This window comes from Balearica regulorum, chromosome 4, assembly GCF_011004875.1.
Source record: "Balearica regulorum gibbericeps isolate bBalReg1 chromosome 4, bBalReg1.pri, whole genome shotgun sequence".
In the NCBI taxonomy this organism is placed as follows: domain Eukaryota; kingdom Metazoa; phylum Chordata; class Aves; order Gruiformes; family Gruidae; genus Balearica; species Balearica regulorum.
In genome coordinates, this window is record NC_046187.1 from 28,119,575 (window position 1) to 28,139,863 (window position 20,289).

The 20,289-nt window shown below is 41.9% G+C and overlaps 2 protein-coding genes across 3 annotated transcripts in view; one reads left to right on the plus strand and one right to left on the minus strand.

Moving 5' to 3' along the window:
* TRMT10A (tRNA methyltransferase 10A) overlaps positions 1–19,219 on the plus strand; it is a 36,749-nt gene extending 17,530 nt beyond the window's left edge. Inside the window, exons 7-8 of one of the 2 annotated variants that reach the window (XM_075751557.1) lie at positions 9,973–10,068; positions 16,419–19,219. In XM_075751557.1, the coding sequence (XP_075607672.1) occupies positions 9,973–10,068; positions 16,419–16,567 (245 nt within the window). In that variant the 3' untranslated portion in view covers positions 16,568–19,219. The remainder of the gene's footprint in view (positions 1–9,972; positions 10,069–16,418) is intronic. The other variant, XM_075751556.1, reaches the window with a different exon arrangement.
* Positions 1,098–7,770, minus strand: C4H4orf17 (chromosome 4 C4orf17 homolog; the record flags this gene model as incomplete). The annotated part of the gene is made up of 6 exons (XM_075751559.1): positions 1,098–1,564; positions 3,188–3,686; positions 4,106–4,187; positions 5,207–5,359; positions 6,887–6,942; positions 7,521–7,770. Coding segments are annotated over 5 exons (702 nt in total), but the record flags the coding sequence as incomplete, so codon positions are not given.
* Positions 19,220–20,289: the final 1,070 nt, after the last annotated feature.

Consider the following 20,289-nt stretch of genomic DNA (forward strand, 5'->3'; position numbering starts at 1 on the left):
AGAGAGGAACCCATGCCAGAGCAGGTTTGCTGGCAGGACTTGTGACCCCATGGAAGGGACCCACACTGGAGCAGTTGGTGAAGTACTGTAGCCCGTGGGAAGGACTCATGTTGGAGAAGTTCGTGGAGGACTGTCTCCTGTGAGAGGGACCCCACGCTGGAGCAGGGGAAGAATGTGAGGAGTCCTCCCTCTGAGGAAGAAGTGGCAGAAACAATGTGTGATGAACTGACCGTAACCCCCTTTCCCCTGTTCCACTGATGGAGGAGTAGGTAGAAACCAGGAGTGAAATTAAGCCTGGGAAGATGGGAGGGGTGGGGGGAGGTGTTCTAAGATTTGGTTTTATTTCTCATTGCTCTGTTCTGTTTTGCTTGGTAATAAATTAGATGATTTTTTTCTCTTTAAGTTCAGTCTGTTTTGCCTATGACAATAATTGGCGAGTGATCTCTCCCTGTCCTTATCTCAACCCACAAGCGTTTCGTTATACCTTTTCTCCCCTGTCTAGTTAAGGAGGGGGAGTGATAGAGCAGCTCTGGTGGGCACCTGGCCTCTAGCCAGGGTCAACCCACCACACCCCTCAAACAGCCAGATGTTTTGAATGAGCCTGTCTGCACTGAATAATCTTGCTCTGGAAGATAAATGGAAGTAGGGTCTATTTATCACCTTTCTTTGCTTTTGTGAGAATGTGTGTGAGGTGTGTTTAAAACAAATAACCCCCAATTCTGATTTCACAGTTCACTCACAAGGCCTGAAAAAGGCCCAGATACATTGCTGTCATTGTTGGCCTCTCTTTCAATGGCTTGAGGTTTGCATGGAGGCTTTAACGTATGTTTGGTGTCATCCCATCCATCTCCCATGCCCCACATTGGATACTACAATTTGTGATGCTTCTGTGCTAATAATGAGAGCTACGGAAGCAAATTCTAGCTTGCTGTGACGCAGACATCTGCAATCATTCTGTAGGCCACATTTTGAAAATCAGGCTCTTTTTTTTTTTCCCCCCAGTGCCTAAGGCTTCCCCAGTGTATCTCTGCAGACAATGTGTGTGTGCCCCCCTCTTCTTACCCCAGTATGTCTGTGACTGTAGAGTCAGGTTTGCATGCAAGAGCTCTCTGTGCACGCCTGGCTGAGTCGTGCAAAAAGATGAATCTGATGCCAAAAAGTATTGCCTCTGTCCTTTTTTTTCATTTAGCTCACTTCTTATGTACCTGTGCAGCATGGTTTGGTTGAATTGCTTGAGGACTAAATATAATGAGCATAAAATTATTTTAGCAGGGAGTCTGAACAGATATCTTTATAAGTGCTAAAATTTCATACTTCTGTATGCGAAGGTGACTGGGAGATGCTTCAATAGCTCTGAATAGGGGGGCCTCCACAGGAAAGGGAATATCAGTTGTTTGGGGGTGGCTGTCGCACAGGTGGGACTTCTGATAGAGTGGGAAGGCAGGATGGTCTCTTGTTTCCATAGCGCTTTCTCAGTTGCAATTCTTCCCTGGGAACAGTGTATCTGCTTGTGCTGGACCTCTATTCTCAGCGTTTGAGAGCAATAGACATTCTTTCTCTCCTTCTGGAAAAGATTTTGAAAAAGAAAGCTGTTTATTACCAAGCTAGGCTTAAGATTATCTTAGACTGGTTTGGCTTTGTTCTATATGCAGCTGAGAGTATAGAAGCACAGCCACTGTTTAGCAAAGAAGCCTCCTTGGATACCATTTTGAAAAGCAGAGATTGTTACTTTGGCGGTTTCTTTTGTAACAGTACTCTTCACCCACTCCTCCAGTAAAATTACAAACAATAGTAAATCCTGGTAGCATTAGAGCTGGTGTGAATGGCTTTGTTAAAATGATAACGTACTCTGGGACTGACTGTTGTTGCGTCTGTGTGCTTCAGAAGGGGCAAAAAGAGGTGATAGTGGCATTCCCTGGGAGTGCCAGTATTGTTGGCTTGCCATGCCTGGGGAGAGGATGCAAAAGTGGACTTTGGTAGCTGAAAAAGTCTGAGAAAGCCTGATTTAGCCTGTAAAGAGTGAGGCAGATGTGTTAGGTGAGGGCAAATCCTGAAGTTCAATTGGCAGAAGGTGTTTCAGCTTATGTATAACTTACTGGAGCAGATTTTAGTGAAGAGATGAAAACAGTGTCTCTTGTGGCTATGTCTTTTCTAGCAAGAGGCAGATACAGTTATATACGTGTTCCTCACCTTGAATCATAGAATCATAGAATGGTTTGGATTGGAAGGGACCTTTAAAGACCATCTAGTTCCAACCCCCCTGCTGTGGGCAGGGACACCCTCCACTAGACCAGCTTGCCCAAAGCCCCATGCAACCTGGCCTTGAATGTTTCCAGGGATGGGGCATCCACAACCTCTCTGGGCAATCTATTCCAATGTTTTATCACCCTCATTATATTTTTTTTTCCTTATATCTAGTCTGAATCTATCCTCTTTTAGTTCAAAAACATTACCCCTTGTTCTGTTGTCCTACTAAATAATCTGTCCCCATCTTTCTTACAAGCCCCCTTTAAGTATGGAAAGGCTGCAATAAAGTCTGCCTGGAGCCTTCTCCAGGCTGAACAACCCCAACTCTCTCAACCTGTCTTCATAGGAGAGGTGCTCCATCCCTCTGATCATTCTTGTGGCCCTCTTCTGCACCTGCACTAACAGGTCTATGTCTTTCCTGTGCTGAGGACCCCAGAGCTGGACGCAGTACTCCAGGTGTGGTCTCATCAGCACCAAGGGGCAGAATTACTTCCCTCAACCTGCTGGCCATACTTGTTTTCGTGCAGCACAGGATATGGTTGGCTTTCTGGGCTGCGAGCTCACATTGACAGCTCATGTCCAATTTTTCATCCACCAACACCCCTAAGTCCTTCTCTGCAGGGCTGCTTTCAATCCCTTCATCGCTCAGCCTGTACTTATAATACCTTGCTGTGTTTCTGAGTTGCACCAGTTAGAAGATGTACATGAATGTCGTATCAAGAGAAACCGATTGAGTGACAGCAAAATAGAGTGTCTTGGATACCTAGGTCTTAGAGAATTTAAATTCAGGCTTTAAATGTCATTTCTCATATTGTCACTGAATTTGAGTCCTCCTGCGAAGACGGAAGTTAGAGCTTCTGAACATTCACAGTCCTTGTGCTATTTGGTGAGTAGCATCCTAGACATGTGGTATCTTAACATTTACAATTTCTGCTCTTACCCTGTTTCATGTTTTGACTTGCCCCTGAGTCTTCAGTTGAAGACATGAGTAAAAAAGAAAGAATAGCTAACTTTACAACCAGTATAAACTGTGCACTGCAATATGAAGGAGGTTTTTCTCAAAGGGGTTTCAAGTGCCCCCTAGACTTTGTGCTGTTCCTGTAATAACTAAATTTGTGTCAAAGAGCGTGGGGTGGTTTGTACTTAGGAGCATTTTTGATTCAAGCTGTGCATGATAAATTTCAATCACAAATTTGCATTTTTCACAGGAGGAGAAAACAAAAATTTCTGGTTCTGAGGTTTAGCTTATCCGTAATCCTAGCAATCTCACTGCAGATTTTACCTGGACCAATTTTTTTCCCCTTCTGGACCGCTCTGAAGACAAGGGAGAGGCTTTAGCAAACTCTGGATATTCACGTTCTCTGCTGTACCTTCCTTAGAGTTCAGCTCACCTTTGTCAGTCAGTTCTGAGTAAATCAGATTGGACACGAAGTCTTTCTCTGAAATGTGAAGGTAGCAGAAATTTTATTAAAGTTCCCACTTGCTGATTTGGATGTTTAGGGGTGAAGTCAGGAGTTCCCTTACCTCATTTTCCAAGGACTTAAGGAGAAAAGGGGAAGACGTTTTGTTTGCTTTCTGCCTTCCCCCAGCCCATAACAGCCCAGAGCTCCATTGGGAGAGCACGTTTTCCCACCCTGCACCAAACCCGAGTGTGCTGAGGTCTTGAGAGACTGATTTCTGTGTGCTGTCACCTTACTGCTTGGCACAGCCACGGCTGGGCAAGCATACTTCACTGGATCCTATTCCTTCCACCTCAGCAACCCCACTCAGTTCAGGTCTATGAGAGTTTCAGGGTTTTACGCAAATGTGCAAGAGCGCATGCTTTTCAGAAAGGGATGCGGATGCACATGTTTGTTACCTTTCTTACTTGCTGTTGTGAACCATTTTTGGATCTCGGTAAGTGAATCTGTCCTCAAAATTTTGCTGAGTTTTTCCAGCACCTGGAAGATGTACAGGATAGTTACCATGAAGGAAGAGGTGACTCATGACAGTTTGTGCATGTTTTTTATTTGAGCTCTAACTGTGTGAGTGTGCAGTTTCACAGCTGAGCAAATAGCCCAGCCTAAGATGCCCCATCAGTTTTGCCACAGTGTGCGGCAATGTGAGTGTTGTGGTTTAACCCCAGCTGGCAACTAAGCACCACATAGCTGCTCACTCGCTCGCTCCTTCCCCAGCCCCAGTGGGATGTGGGAGAGAATCAGAAGGGTAAAAGTGAAAAAGCAAAATAACAAAAAGAGAAAGACATAAACCCCAAGAAAAACAAGTGATGCAAATGAAAAACAATTGCTCACCACCCACCAACCAATGCCCAGCCAGTCAGTAGTCACCTCCCCGGCAGACTCCCCCTAACTTATATGCTGAGCATGACATCATATGATAGGGAGTATCTCTTTGGCCAGTTTGGGTCAGCTGTCCTGGCTGTGCCCCCTCCCAGCTCCTTGTGCACCTCCTGCCTTCTCACTAGCAGGGCGTGAGAAGCTGAAAAGTCCTTGACTTAGTGTAAGCACTAGTTAGCTTCAACTAAAACATCAGTGTGTGATCAACATTATTCTTACACTAAATCCAAAACACAGCACTATACCAGCCGCTAGGAAGAAAATTAACTCTATCCCAGTTGAAACCAGGACAGTGAGCTAAGGACGCCAGTCTGCAAAAGGTGATGTTGAGAGAGTGCCCTGTATGTACAGCCCCTTGCATGTGACATGTAATATTTGCAGGCTGTTTTTTAGAGAACAAGTTTCAGCCCATGTGCTAGCTGCATTGCTTGTCCAGTGATTGCTGATAGCAACTTCCAGTTAGGTGAAAGCAACTCAAGATTAAATGCTAAATACAGAAGTCAGCAGACTCCACACTGGGGGGTGTGGGGGGAATCTGTCCAATAAAGTCCCACACTATCCTCAAGAGAAATAAAAATGTGTAATATCATAGGAAGCCATATACTGTAGCACTCACATCTTACCTTTATATTCCGATCCAGGCAGCTCAGGTTATCCTGGATGCAAGGACCGTCATGCAAATTGGTGAATGGAGAGGAAGACTGGGTGGGAGGCGTGGCTTGGATTCCTTGTCTATTTGCAGGTTGTGCAGAGGCTTGGAATCGTTTTTTCAAAAGCTTTTCCAAAATAGTAAAGGAATGTGTAAAGGAATAGCTTGACTCCATTTAAGCAGCAATTAAAGACAATGTGAAATACATGACTACCACTGGTCCCCAGCTAGGGTGTGCAGCAGCAAACACATCTAAAACTGTTATTTGGTTGAATATGACCACCTATAGGTTAATTGTATTGGTTAATTGTTACAGTTTCTAATACACAGTCATCAAGAATAATAACCGATGCCTATGGCATAATGTGTAACATTGGATTTTTCCCTTTTGCTGAAGAAAATTAGTAGAATTGCTCACCATGTTTTGCTGTGAAATATCTTTTTGGAATAGCTCTGTGTTTTGGAAAGAGATGGAGTTTGGCATGCGAATGAAAGTGATGCTGGATAACTATGGGTGGAAATCAGATGAGGAAAGGATTAAATCTGGACCTCTGTGCTCTATTTGCTTTTCCATCATGGGTTTGTAGTGTGCTGCTGCGCTACTACATTTCTCTATGCACAGGCTTCACCAGGCTATTAAAAGCCCAGCAATCAAAATGTGATTGGCAGAAGGTTCTGTTTGTAAGTGCAGAGGAAAAGCAAAATGCAACTAACAGCTATTAAGGAACAGTAGTTTACTAAGTGTGGCTATATGGCAGTATCTGGCCATTATGTCGTTATTTTGCAACCAAATCACAGTAAATAGAGTTCAAAGAATTGTGTTCTGCATGTATAAGTGAACAGTGAAAATATAGCATGTCTTTACTGTACCCAACTCAGGAACCAAAGAGCAACACTTAGCGAGACCCCACCCCCTCAGTTAAAATAGAAAAGTCAGGAGAAAGGTGAATCCTTATTTTTAGCATCTTTACTGCAAAACGTCTTTGTAGTGCCCTCTGCTGTCCTGTACCAGTGCAGGAACACTTGCATGTTCTTTTTTCTCAAGAGTAAGCAGTCCTCCTTATGATACCGTTTGTAATGGAATACTAACTTAGCCCTCAGCTCTCGTACAGTTGCAATAGAGGAGGTGAGTAATTAGATAGCCTGCAGCTTGAGACTAAAGAGTTATTGCAAAAAAGAATCTTTTGCTGGAACACAGCTGCAAAGTTGGATCTAAATCCCAGCGTTCTGCTTCTACAAAACAGCGTCAGCAGAAGTAAAACTGTTGGCAATAAGTAATCTAAAGAATCTTTGTGTTGTGAGGGGAGGCGGCATTTTCCTGTGCTTGCTTGTTGTATACTGTGACCAGTTTTTTCCCCAGTGGTTTGAAACAAAGTGAACTTTATTGCCATCTTCATTGGGTTTGACCATTTTTCTTGCTAGCAAAGCACGATGATATGACAGAGCTGAAAGTGATAAAGTTATAGCTTAGTTATCACTCTACTTGATACCATCTCCCTTCCAAGCTCTCGTGTTCTACACGTGGGATCCTCCCATCCCTCCTTCTGGTTCTGTGATGTCCTCCCTAGCAGTCTGAGACTGTCAATGCAAGTTACAGTGTTGAGAAGTGAGAAATAGCGAGCCAAAATAAAGAACTCTCTTTTTTTTCCTTTACCTTTTCAGATGAAGCAGAGTTATTTTGAATCCTTTTAGGAACATCTGCACGTCCTTCTGGAAATCAACAGGCAGAGTGTTTTCTCAACTTGAAAAATAAAGGCCATAAGATAGGCCTTATGTTATATGGGAGTAAGGGGGGGAGGCATTTTTAATTACAGAAGTGCACAAGCCATATTTTAAATATCTCTAAGGGAGTATATTTCCTTCCCTTTTTGTTTGCTTTTACTACCTCACATTATATTAATGCAATTATTTGCTGGGATGCCTAGCAATACTGAAGAGAATCCTGGAAAGCATATTTCATAGATGTATGCTTATGGTGCTGTGTAACCACTCCTGCAGAATGTTGCTTACGGATGGAATAGTTGCTGATAATTGTGAAATTATTAGATGTCTAGTGAGCATATAGGAAGCTATAAAGATGCAAGGGTAATTCGAGAGGAGAAATCTTGTAAGATGTGGTGACTAACACATATAGAAGGGAAGAAATACATGCCTTTTAAATGTATGTTCATTGCCCTATGTTTCCTTTACCTGGACCTGAACTGTGATGACACGGTGCCCTGGCTGAGACCTTGCTCAGGTTCCCCTCCTGCTGCTCTATAACACAGCAGTTTGGTACCCCAACTCACGTGTCATGGACTGTGAAGTGCTTATCTCCCTTTGCATGAAGCTCTCGAGCTTTGGAAGGTAGCAATTGGCAGATGTGTTCCTTGTGGCTTTCCCAGTTAGCACATGTTCTTGATCAGCTTCTTGCTTGGGGATGCCTGTGTTGCCAGCAGATGCATGTTCTGTTGAAAAGCTGCTTCTTACAACACAGACCGGAGCATTGTTTAATCCTGTGCAAAAAAAGCAAAGTATACAGTCTTTGCTCCAATAAATATGCACAGTTAAGTTAGCAGGTGATTTTCAAGGAGAGTCTGTGCTGGAAGAATGGAAAACAGAGGTATCAAAGCTGAAATTTGTATGTAGTAATACAGGGCTTATGGAATGGTGTGTAAACAGTGAATAAACTTGGCATACAGGTGGCAGAGGGCCATAAGCAGTCTGTTACAGAGGACAGTGTGATCAGCTGCTACCTGAACAGTGATGATGTTCCAGATAAAATCTGGAGAGAGGCCAGGTAGGGTGAAGCACACTCATTTAGCAATGCCAGTCAGGAGATAAGTATCATAGGATCATAGACTCATAGATTGGTTTGGGTTGGAAGGGACCTTAAAGATCATCTAGTTCCAACCCCCCTGCTGTAGGCAGGGACACCCTCCACTAGACCACGTTGCCCAAAGCCCCATCCAGCCTGGCCTGGAACACTTCCAGGGATGGAGCATCCACAACTTCTCTGTTCCAGTGCCTCACCACCCTCACGGTAAAGAATTTTTTCCTTATACCTAATCTAAATCTACCCTCCTTCATCTTAAAGCCATTATCCCTCATCCTATCACTCCATGCCCTTGTAAACAGCCCCTCTCCGGCTTTCCTGTAGGCCCCCTTCAGGTACTGGAAGACTGACTGGGCCTTCTCTTCTCTGGGCTCTATCATTCTTCCACCTATCTTAAAAAACTTGTGGTTTTCAATAGAGTCACGGCATTTAATGAAGAATTAGAATCCTCCTTTCTTAGCCAGAGTAAAAGGAATTTTATAGACAACTACTTTTTAATCATTAACGTAAATCAAACTGGATTTAACATGGCAAAGAAGCAATGCTGTTAAGTAGTTGATGAGGATTTGCAGAACCTTGATTCCGTTTAGTATCTAAGACAAATATTAAGCAGAAAGTAATTGCAGGTAAACATTACTCTGCTGAGAGTACAAAGATATGCACCAAATTAATCTGGCTAAGCCATGTAAGATTTGGTCTTTGCTGGCTGTGATCAGCTTGTCTTTTTTACCAGGTTCTAGAAAAAGAGAGTGATACACACACAAATACATACTTTATTTTTGTGTGTTCTGTATTTTTACTTTAGGTAGATTTTTTATATATATATGCACACACAGACACACGGAATTGTGTACATTGTACTCTGGATGGTCAGTCTGAAAGAAGGAGTCTTGCTTTGTGCCCTAAAAGGCATCCTTTCTGAGATGTGAGAAATTCAGTTTTATCTGCAATATCTACTTATTCTAACAGACTCCAAGGAACTCAGCAGAGATTTTTTTTTCCCTTCATGACCCTTCTGTGCCTTTTGCAGTGTAAATCTGGCCATGTATCAGCAATTTTCTTTCAGCCGCTGCCAGAAAGATGTCTTTGTGCAAACATACAGGGCCAGATTCTGAAACAAAAGCCACCCCAGAAGTACTATTTCTTCTGCTGATGAAGTTGGCACACTGATTTTGACTGTATTGCTTTCAGGTGTAGGCAGAGTAATCGAAGCTAGATCTAGCATACAGCAGAGCAGCACCGTGTTTTTAGAGCACGAAGTTACTCTTAGTAAATGCTGCATTGTGTAATATGTTGTCCCTGGAAAGCTGCAAGAATTATTTAGGTGAGAGTGAAATAGAGAAAAAAATTGTGACAACCTGTCTCTGGCACTTGCAGTACACTTGTGAGCACTGAAGGAGAGGAAGCTTAAGGAGAGGAAGATTTTAGCTTAAAAGAAATCCCAGACAGTTATCTTGGTAAAATAGCTTTAGTTGTACCTTTTAAAGAATTTAATGCTGCTAACCTTTATGTTACCAGCCTAAGATTATTCATTGCTAAGGGCAGGTAAAGATTCTTAGTGGATTGAAATGAAGGTAACAGCTTTTTTTTGGTGAAATGCTTCTCTTTTAGACAGAAAGAGGAAACAGGAGCAGTGGGTACTTTTAGAACCCACATTACTTTTAGAAAATCACATTACACACATTTATTTTCGTGCTTGCCAGGGCAGCTGTCAAGGCTAATTTTGTGGTCCCTCAACAACTCTTACCTGGCATGTGACAGACCATCCTGGGATGGGGAATATTCCTGGAGAAGTAGTACTTTTCCCCTGAGCAGCTAGGCTGAGGGTAACACCGACTGCACTTCCACATGTTGTAGTTGAACTGAGGTTCATACACTGATTTGAAATTGGTATTTGTTGTGTAACCTTTCTTACTCTCTTGCAGAGCGTCTTTCTGCAGAGCAGGTTGGCTCTTCTGGTGATCGCCTGAGGCCAAGTGCTGGAGGTGAAGTAAAGAACATGAACTCACCTAGACTGAAAGGTAGTGGAAACTTCAATAACTGTTTTTCTTGTTATTTTTACCTCTTCCATATACAATTTCAAGAAGCTCTAAGCAAAGGAGGGTGGAAGCAAGCTATCTACTGCTCTACTACTAAGTAGTTACCTTGGGCAACTAACGCTGCTGGTGGGCACTTTCCAGCTGCTTTTATTTCCTCGCAGTTTCTGCTCCAGAGCTCAGCCATTTATTGTGGTGCATATCTGAGACACCTTTTTGTAGTAACAGAATATATTAAAGGAGGGGGAGTGGATTGCTTTCTGACTTGTGACAGGAAGTGCAGGAACAAGTGATGATAGCAAAGGACATGTCCAGGCCCTTTTGGTTTCTATCTTTACTAAGGGTTGTGTATGCAGAGAGGCAGTCCCATGTCCCTTAATACTTGGCGTCTGTTCTAGATTTTGGGTTTAGAGGTTAAGTAATAGATTAGTAGCTGTTATTACCATTAACTTGTTCATTTTTTTCTCCTTTCCTATAGTAGCAGTCACTAATGTTCACAGTGTTCTTTGCCTCCAACACTCAGTACCATAATGCTTAAGATTGGGAACATTCTAAGAATGGTGATTTATTGAAGGTACCTTGCAAATGTCACACAGAGGATTTAGCTTATCTTTTTTGTGATGATCTGGAATCAAGTTCATCAAACATAAGAAATTCACTTGTAAGAGCTACTGGCTGTAAGAGCCTGGATGGTCTGAGAACAGAATAAGCATTTGTTGGTTATCTGTTGGGATCAAGAAGCAGCATGTTATATGGACTATATGGGGAGAAGAGGGTTGGGAAAGGACAGGACATCTTTTTAAGCAAAAAATTATTCCATAACTACATCTGACTGGGGGGGAAAAACTTGAGAGAACCAACAGATTACGCAATGTGCACAGAAGGTCAACATGACCTCACAGATGTGAGGCTTGCCCATCTGAAAACAAAAAGTATAAAGTCCAGAGCTGAAGGTCTTGCATTAAGGTCATCCTGACAAACCAGCCAAGGCAAGGTCAGTGACTGTCGCCTGCGAATCATCACATTTCAGTGCGCGAGGAGGCAGGGCGGACACCACAGTTCATAGAAATGGTTTGTAGCTTATGGCAAGCTCATCCTTCTTTTTTCAAATTTAAAATACCTATATCTCCTCATGTCAAAAGTAAAAATACACATCTCCTGATTTAGTTTGTAGTGGATTGATTGAATAATTGAAATAATGAAAATGTCTGTTTTTTGTAACATCCTGATAACATTTGTATTTCTCAGCCAACTTTTATAACTTCAATTAAAAAAATATTAATTGGGAGACTAGCTTTTCCAAAGCCCTATAATTTTTTTATATGTGTAGTACTTACCATAAAATATTCTCGCCAAATGCTTAAGATTAAATACTCAAAATAGTGTATAAAGTAACTTGTAGGAGCAGAAACTATTTTCTTTTTTCTGGGGCTTCTGATTTTCTACATAATCCTACTTATGTTTTTGTGTTGGTTACCTATAAAGAACTATCTATATCTAACTGAAGTTTTTAAAAATGAAGTTCATGTGGGAGGGTTCTCTTCTTTACTAAATCGTTTAGTCGATTTTCTTTGTTAATCTAAACTGTCTTGTGAAACATACGTCTAGAATCTCAAGTAGTTATTTAGCCAACAATCACTGCTGGTACAATATGTTTGGGAGATTTTAGGGGTGTTACTTTACCAAAATAGCAACTCACGACATTGTTAATATTTAGATCAGTAAAATTAAATGCAGTGATACCATGAACAATTGGACATTTGACAGAACAATCACACCCAAAATGTTAATTATCCTAGCAGTATTCAAAAATACTTAAAGGCTTCCCGTTTCCGTAAGAAGGATGTGTACAGCAGTTATTTAGAGTAGTCTTATAACTGACTGTGTTAACAGGCTCTTGAGAAAAAATGTAACTTGCATCGTTTATTGTTTTTTCACCAGTTCTCAGTCTGTTTACACCTGGAAAGTGTGTTAGTGGTGGTGTAATGGACAGAAAGGTCTAACTACCTGAGAAGCAGAGTAGTAAAGGACCTCCTTCTCAGCAGGATACTAGGTCGGTGGCAGGTTTTTGCTAGTTGCAGGAGGTAACATTCACCTTGTAGCAGGGATTCACATCTACCCTTGGGTAGCGCCTTCAGCTGAGTGAGCAGCAGCCCAGCTTGTCTGCTCTGCTGAGGAGCTGTGGCAGCACAAAGCGGGTGATGTGGGGACATTCTAGAACTGCCATGGCAGCAGCACAGCCATGTCTTTTGCCTGTCATTAGCAGAGGGAAGAGCTTGTGTACCTCCAGGTCATCCTTTATGTTTTTAGCACTCTTCCTCTTTAACATGAGAAGAATATTCATGACCAGAAATAAACGATTTCTGTCGCGAATTAATATTTGAATGTGGACACAGAAAAAAATGGCTATGCACACAGCTGTAAAAATCACCTGACCTTGAGGTTCTGTGTTCCAAAAAATTCACACTTTTGGACAGGATTTTAGGGATGATTTTTTCTACAGTACAAGTGCAGGGCTACATAGATGAACAAGTGAAATTGTCATCATCAAGTAGGGTTAATGGGGTTAAATGTGGAAGTATAAAAATGCGTTTTCAGGCATTGACCAGTAAGGATCTTAAATGTAGTCATGTGACTGCTGTTTGACTCTAGCAATGCAAAGAAAATCTAGAAATCTACATTGTGATGTGGCCACTGGTTATTGCCAGAGATGTCTCCAGTGGTGCTTTGCCCACAGAAATAAGATTCCTGCTACTCTGAGGTTGCAAATCCAGTACACTTTTCAGGTCTCCTTAGAAATCCTCCAAGTTTACAAGCATTATTATATAGACTCAGACATTAAGTCACAGGATATTTTGTGTGTCTCTGTTTCACAGGCTCTTAGTTCCTCACCACTGCTCATATTCCAGAAAGCACAACAATCAAATATGAATTTTCTCTCTCTGTGAGGGTGCACCAGAATCAGTGCTTTTGGTCCTACCAGGGGGGCATAGCAGTCCGTTAGCTTGTGATCTACAGACCCAGCTATTTCAGGACATTGTACCTATGAGTGACTACAAGTCCTTTAATTTTTTGTTGGTTTTGCAAGCCATCTTGGGAACAAAGAGGATAAAAGCTTTGGCTCTGAGGTCAACAATAAATTAAAGTTTCTTGTTGTGATTTTAAGATCTTTTGCAGAAAAATGGGGCACACTTTTTTTTTTTTTTTTCCTCTACTCACCAGAAGTGGGAATATATGGCATTGTCCACAAGAAGTTGGAGCAAAGCAAAAAATGGAAGAAGTGTGGGGAGGTTTTTTTACACTTGGAGAAAGAAAAGAGTGTGACTGGTGTGACTCTTTGTCGTTATGACAAATGTTTGGATAACTTCTAGGCTAAGATACTATTGAGTCTTTTCAACAAGAGAAAGCAGCTGATAGCAGAAGCTCTGAGGGAGGGTCCATGCAACTGGAAGCTTCTGATCCTGCAGCCCAAAATGGTCCGTTACCATTTGCTTTGTTGCAAGGCCCATGTAGGCAAGAGGCTGTTTCTGTGAAGACATAGAGGTAGCATGAAGCACAAGCTGATTTTTGAGTTGTCACACATGGGGAGACAAGGTACCAGGACCTATGGGGGAAGTGTTAAGATGTATATTTTGGTTCTGAAAGCACTTTTATTGATTATTTTAAAATAAAGCCAACAGAGTTGGCATGAAATTGTGGATCTACTTCCTCGTGAATCCTCTGTATCTATGGACGGGGAAAGAGCACAAGAGAGAGTTAATAGAAAATACCTGTATCTTTGCCAGATGAAAAAGACAGCAGGACATTGTTGGAAGGAGGATTTTAAGAAATTCAAAGGATGTGGGAGGGACTGCAAGCTAGAAGTCTTTCATACTGCTGTTCAGTTAATTTTCAAGTAAACTATGACAAGAAAATGGACCACAACTATCTACCTACAGAACAGAGTGCAAGCTGCAAACCTTGTTTTTTCCAGCATACTGCAGCTTTTTACGATTGGTTGGGATTTACAAGCAGTGGCTATAAAAGCAACTTAAGCAAACAGATCTCACATAATGCAGTATTGTCTTTATCCAAATACAGCAAATGAAAGTGAGGTTCTGGAACAGCATTTTCCTGAGATGCAGTACAAGGAGCTTAACTTTCTTTGGTAAATCTATGAAAGGGATCATTTGAGAAAACTTTGTTTTTTTACAAAGCTTGAGGGATAGGTTAATTAATTCTGTGACTAGGATGCCTATGAAGAGATACTACTACTGATGCTACAAGACAACAATTCATGGTGCGTTAAGTGTTAAAGAGGTGATGACGTATCTAAAAGGAGAAAGGGAACATGGATGGAGTCGGGCGAAGGGCAGTAGTGTTAGTTGCCAAAGTTATGTGTTCTGTGAGATTTGGATGCTGTACAGTTCCCTCATTCAGCTGAGCCTGTCAACTTCAGTGGAAGGTGAAAGGGTGAAGTACTATTAAGGTATCAGGATCTGCCAGTAATTCTGACATTTTGCTTTTTCACACTTTCCCCAGAGTTGATCCATATTTCATCCACTGTAGAGCTAGAAAAATACTAAGATGATTTTTCATTTTTAAAGGAGTACTCTTGTGGACATGCATTTTGTTGCCTTATGAAAAAACATTTTCCAGATGTTAATTGAGGTTGAAATTGAAAAAGAGGTTGAAATTGCACCTGAGTCCACCAGTTTAGACATAATGGAGGATCTTAAGTTCCTTTTTAAACTTATTCTTACCTACCTCTACATGTCACTTATCTATACCATCTTTACCTTGATCCACTCTCCAATAGTCTGTGCTCAATGTGAAGTTGTATTTTCAAAAGCCTAAGTCTCGAGGAAAGCAAGAAAGATTTGGCACATAAGCTAAGTGGATGCCTAGGGAAAACTCAGAACAATGCTCATCTGTGTAAGAAAACCACTAAGATGTTCTGTAGAAGTGTAAAACTGAGCTGGACGATTGTGTTTTAAAAGTACATAAGCTCTTGCAGCCAGCTAGAACTCAGAAGTTGAGAAAGATGGAGCAGATACAGCAGAGCAGTACAGATTTGTTTGAACTTTGGATCAAACAGCAACTGAAATCTCGAAATAAAAGGCTGGCCGGAAATGCTTTGGGAGTTATTGGTAAAAGTCTTGGTGAAAGATAATTGAAAGAAGTCTGGGTTGGTGAGCGATTCCACCAATTTCCTTTGGGTTTGACATTTGTTAGTGTTTCTTAAAGCAGTGGTTCTCAGGAGGGAGTATCTTTGTGTCCACGCAAAGGTGCTTTTGAAAGACTTCTAGTCAATGCTGGAGAGACACGATATCTGTTCCAAAGTGGCATCCAACTTTTTGATTTAATAAAATAGATTATAGAGTGAGCACCTTTAGCTACAGTCCTGGTAGCAGTCCTGTGCAATTTCCTATGCAGTTCAGAGGATTATGACCTACATAAAGATCTACAGTAATGTAAAACCATGACCCACTTTGTTGTCCCTGTCCTTAGAATTCCCAACCCAGCCCTGCAGCGATACAGAAAGGAGCATTCAGGATCATATCGTGGAGATACAAAGACAACTTTCTCAGTGCCAGATATTCTTCAGGCAAGAGAAATACCACGTCTGTTTTCGATCACATTTGTGGCAGTTGCTAGCTAAAATCAGTTTACAAGCAGAACAGTCTGGGACAATAAATAGCAACTGTGAGTAAATAATGACAAAACAAACAGAAATGGTGGATCAAAGCCAATTAGAGAAAAGTCTTTGATCTTTCTATCTTCGTGTATCTCCAGGGGGTGTGTGTGTGGGTGGGGGCTGCCATAAAATTGGATAAGATATGGACCTTTTCATTATTATTATCAGTTCTTACTGTTGATTGTGAACCTGCTTCCTCCTGGCTGAAGTCCATGATTTTATCACTCCTTTCAGGAATGGATTTACTATGTTCAATAATGCCAGATATGATTATTTAACAAGTAGGAACATTTATTCAGTGATTAAGTGCCCCTCTTGGTTCTCATTTCAGGCTAAAATCAGGCAGTAAATTGCTTTGCTTCTCTGAGGTTTTTCTTTCCACCTGTTTATCTTACTGATACCTGACAATCAGTATTGCATTCTTGGATCCAAAGATGTGCTGGTGGTGGGCATAAAGCTTCCTCCACCTCCCCTTGTACAGTGATGCACACAGAAAAGGTGAGGTGGGATTGAAAAGAAAAGCCAACAGAGCTCTATGCTTTTAATTTTTTTGCATTTTGGATTTCCATATGTATGTAAGTTATAGCCCTGGTTGGCACTCTGGTGTTCTAGCTTGTGGCATGTTATTTAAGAGAGCATATTTATTCCTTGTTTGCAGTCTACAGGCCTGGCTGCGTTAGTCTCAAGATTTTCAAGATGGACATACTTGTATATTTCAGGCGTGGACCACTGAAGCATTGCACTGGAAACAGAGATGAATTGCTGTGCTGTTTTATAGTAGGAAAACCCCAAGGAATTAGTTTCTGATAACAGAAATAAATATCTACATGCAGTGCTCTCAGGCATTTCTTAAAGCAAGATTCTTCTTTGAATCCCAGCTTCAGCTGTACAAAATTAACAAAACTATAGAAACATAGGCTGGGAAGTTCTCTGCTTCTCCCTGCTGCCCCCAGGGAAGATCAGCTTTGGCATGCTTGTCTAACCAGTCTTACAGACCTCCAAGATGATGGTGCCACACCATCTTCAAGCAATCTACCTTTTTTGCTATCCGTACCCAGAGAAAGTTTTTTTCTGAAGTGTAATTTGAATTTTCTTTGTTCGGTCTTTGTTGACTTTGTTAAGTCAATTTTTTTTTTTTGTTCAGTCTTTGTTGACTTCCTTAAGTCAATTTTTTCCCTGGCCACCAAGGAGATGGAGAACAGAACATTAAAAAGAAAGGCTGCACAGAAGCTCTAGAAGAATATGATCACTGTGTTTCACCATCAGGCATCCTTACTCTCCTTAGGAAAGATCTGATTTTCATCACTGAGCTTTGTAAAGTTTCAGGTATTACCAGAACTATTACTCAGCAATCCTGAGCAGCTGCTGAACAGCAGAAGACATCCAGAGATCTTTACACCTGTCTGATAAAACATTAGAAAGGCAATAAAGAAGGTATGGCTCAATGAACCTGAAAAGAAAGACTCAAGCAGGAAATACAAAGAGGGTATGGCAGAAAGTCAAACCTGGCTGAAATGGGCAAACTTTCTTTTAGCAGCATGCAGCGCTGAGGTCACAGCAAGGTGCCATAAGTAAATCTGTTGTCTCGTTCCCTTCCCACTGATACTCAGCCCCCGTGGTTATGGGTGGGACGTGACAGATCTACCAGATTTCTGAAGTCTGGGACCCCAGCAGCGTTCATCTGCATCTGCGTTGTGGCAATTTCCCAAACACGGCCCTATTGCAGGTTAGTGTACTAGCCCCCTACTTGTCATTTTCTTGGATTCAGGTCAATTTATCTTTGGTTTCCACATAGACTCCCATCCCATGTCATATATGCTCGTTGACCCTGTGTTTGGTTATGGAGCAATTGTGTTTGGTTCTAGACTTGACTCTGCAGGAGGGTGTCGTGGCAGCCGGCAGCCGAGCACCACATGGCTGCTCACTCACTCCTCTCCCCTGGTGGGGTGGGGAGGAGAATCGGAAGAAAAAGATAAAACTTGGGGGTTGGGATAAGGACAGTTTACTGGGACAGCAAAGGGAGAGGGAAATGGCAACAACAAATTTAGAATATGCAAAGCGAGTGATAGACAATGCAATTTGCTCACTGCCAACCCGATGCCCAGCCCGTCCCCAAGCAGCAGCCCCTCCTCCCCAGCCAGCTTCTCCCCAGTTATATACTGAGCATGATGTCATATGGTATGGAATACCCCTTTGGCTAGTTTGGGTCACCTGTCCTGGCTGTGTCCCCTCCCAGCTTCTTGTGAAAATTAACTCTATCCCAGCCAAAAAACCAGGACAGAGGGCATCTGAATGATTTGCATGGAAAAGAGCCTCTCTGAATCCCTCCATCTTAGCGGCTTTCAGTCAAGAAGTTGGCTACTGATGATGTTCTTTGCAGTGCCAGCAGGCATGCTGCACAGGGGTGTAGCTGGCCGAGGGGATCCACACTGTGGGATTATTCCAAAAACCCATGTCAGCACCTCAGCTCAGGGCAGTGGTGGGGCAGTTTGGATGCCAGTTGCAGCTGGGAGACTGGCTGTGTCTGCTCTTTGCGCCCCAGAGCCAAGGAACTGGAAAAGAAAATACCCTGAAGTGCAGCCTAGGCCTGTCAGGCTTGCCTTTGAAATATTGTTACGTACTGACATCAGTCCCTGTTCTGAAACTGCTTAATAACCTGAACCTTCCTGTTGGAAGCTTTGAGAAAGATCAGGTATCAATTATTTAATTGCATAGTTAGCTGAAAATTGAGAGATGGATAATGATGTAAACATGTATTGTTTTATGGGTACTGTCACACTGCTGATGCACACTTTGCAATGATGTTGATGGCTGGAACAACACATTTGGAGGTTAATCTGTTTTGAATCAATAAGATGGTACCTCAGTGCGAGTGCTGTCCTAGAACTTCTAGGGAAGATTCTGCATGCTGGGCAGATTTAGGCGGCTTGCGTGAATTAACAATGCATTTACCTGTTTGAAAAGTAGATCTTGAAGGTGGCATTCCTAAAATCCTTAGAGCTTGAGGATAAGGTCAGAGAATTTTGAAGAGTTCCAGTGTTTCTTTGATATGTTGTAGATCCAACATGCAGCTCATTAGGTAATCACACTGAAGATCATAGGTTCACCACACAGTTATTGGTGTTGGTTCATGTTATTGGAAAATATGCATTTACTCTGCAGGGGGATTTTAAAATAAGCTTTGAGGAAGCACACATTCTTCTTGTGATAAGTTACTCTGAAAGTTAGAGATGGACTTCAGTATGACTTCCAAATCTAAGGTTGACTAAACTTCGGCCGGTCTTTGAAATATATAGCTTAATTGTCTCTGTTCCAAGAAGGTGGCTCTGTTAGCTGGAACAACAGCATCTATTACTGCCACTCCTAAAGCCAGTACATAATAAAAGTGTTGATTTGTACTCATTCCCTTTTGCTCCATTTTTACTTCAAACAGTGTAAGATGTGCTTTGTTCTTGTTTATCACTTGGCTGTGATTTTTCAGAGACCCAGAAGGAAGATAAAAGGCATTATTTTAACAAGAAGTGTTCATACTTGATTCATTTCTCTCCTTGGATATTATTTTCCTCTTTGAATTCTTTTAATACTTGCTCTAAACCCACAAACTTTCAGAACAGATGTTTAGCTAATTTGCAGCTTCCACCTTTGGCTTTTGCTCTTCAGCTTACTAAAATGAATAAGGCATTGTCCTGTGAGTAATCGACTTATTTTCTGTGTGTTCTGGGAAGGTATTGGTGTTTATTTCTGAAGTCTTTGTTTGTGTTCTCACAAAACTGTATGTCATCATCCCATGTGCGCTTAATTCAGCTCCATTGCCTTGTTATGCGCATTTGTGTAATCTTCAGATACGATCCCTAAGCTGTTTGAACAGGTTTAATTTTACCTGCCCTGCATGCTGTCTCTGAATCTTACCTATTGCTCCATTTTATCCCTGGCGCTTCATACTAATGAATATCATCCGCAGTGTTTTGTGTACCTAATCCTTTGGACATCAGTGATTGCAGCTGTGGGTACAATCTGCTGAGCATGGTCAATGTTTCCTGTCCTTTGCCCAAGTTACAGTCCCCAAGTAAAGATGACCTGGAGTTGTATGAATGGGCCTTGTTTGCTGCTCCTAACTTCTTGTGCCTGCTAGATCACCAGCCATTAGCAACTCCAATGTGTTCTTTCTCTTCTGCCTCTGTTGCTACATATCACTGGGATCTGCTGAGGATAATAAGTCACTGGAAAGGGAATGTTAGTGCCACATGTTCAGTTGGACAAAGCAAGATAAAAAGCTGATACAGGAATTATATATTTTAATTGTGTAAGAAGGAATACAATACGTAGATAAGCATAATGAAAACTTCTCATAGTGAACTGCCCTAAAAGGAGAGAGGATGGGGTCTAGGGATCAGGTAAATATTTTCTGGCAAGTAGGAGCAAAGCGTTGAGCCTGAGAGCCTGTGCGAGCATGTCTGTAATTTCCCTGCATGCCAGGGCTGCTGTGCGCCTCATGCCCAGGCATCTTGAGCAATCTGGCAGAGCAATGC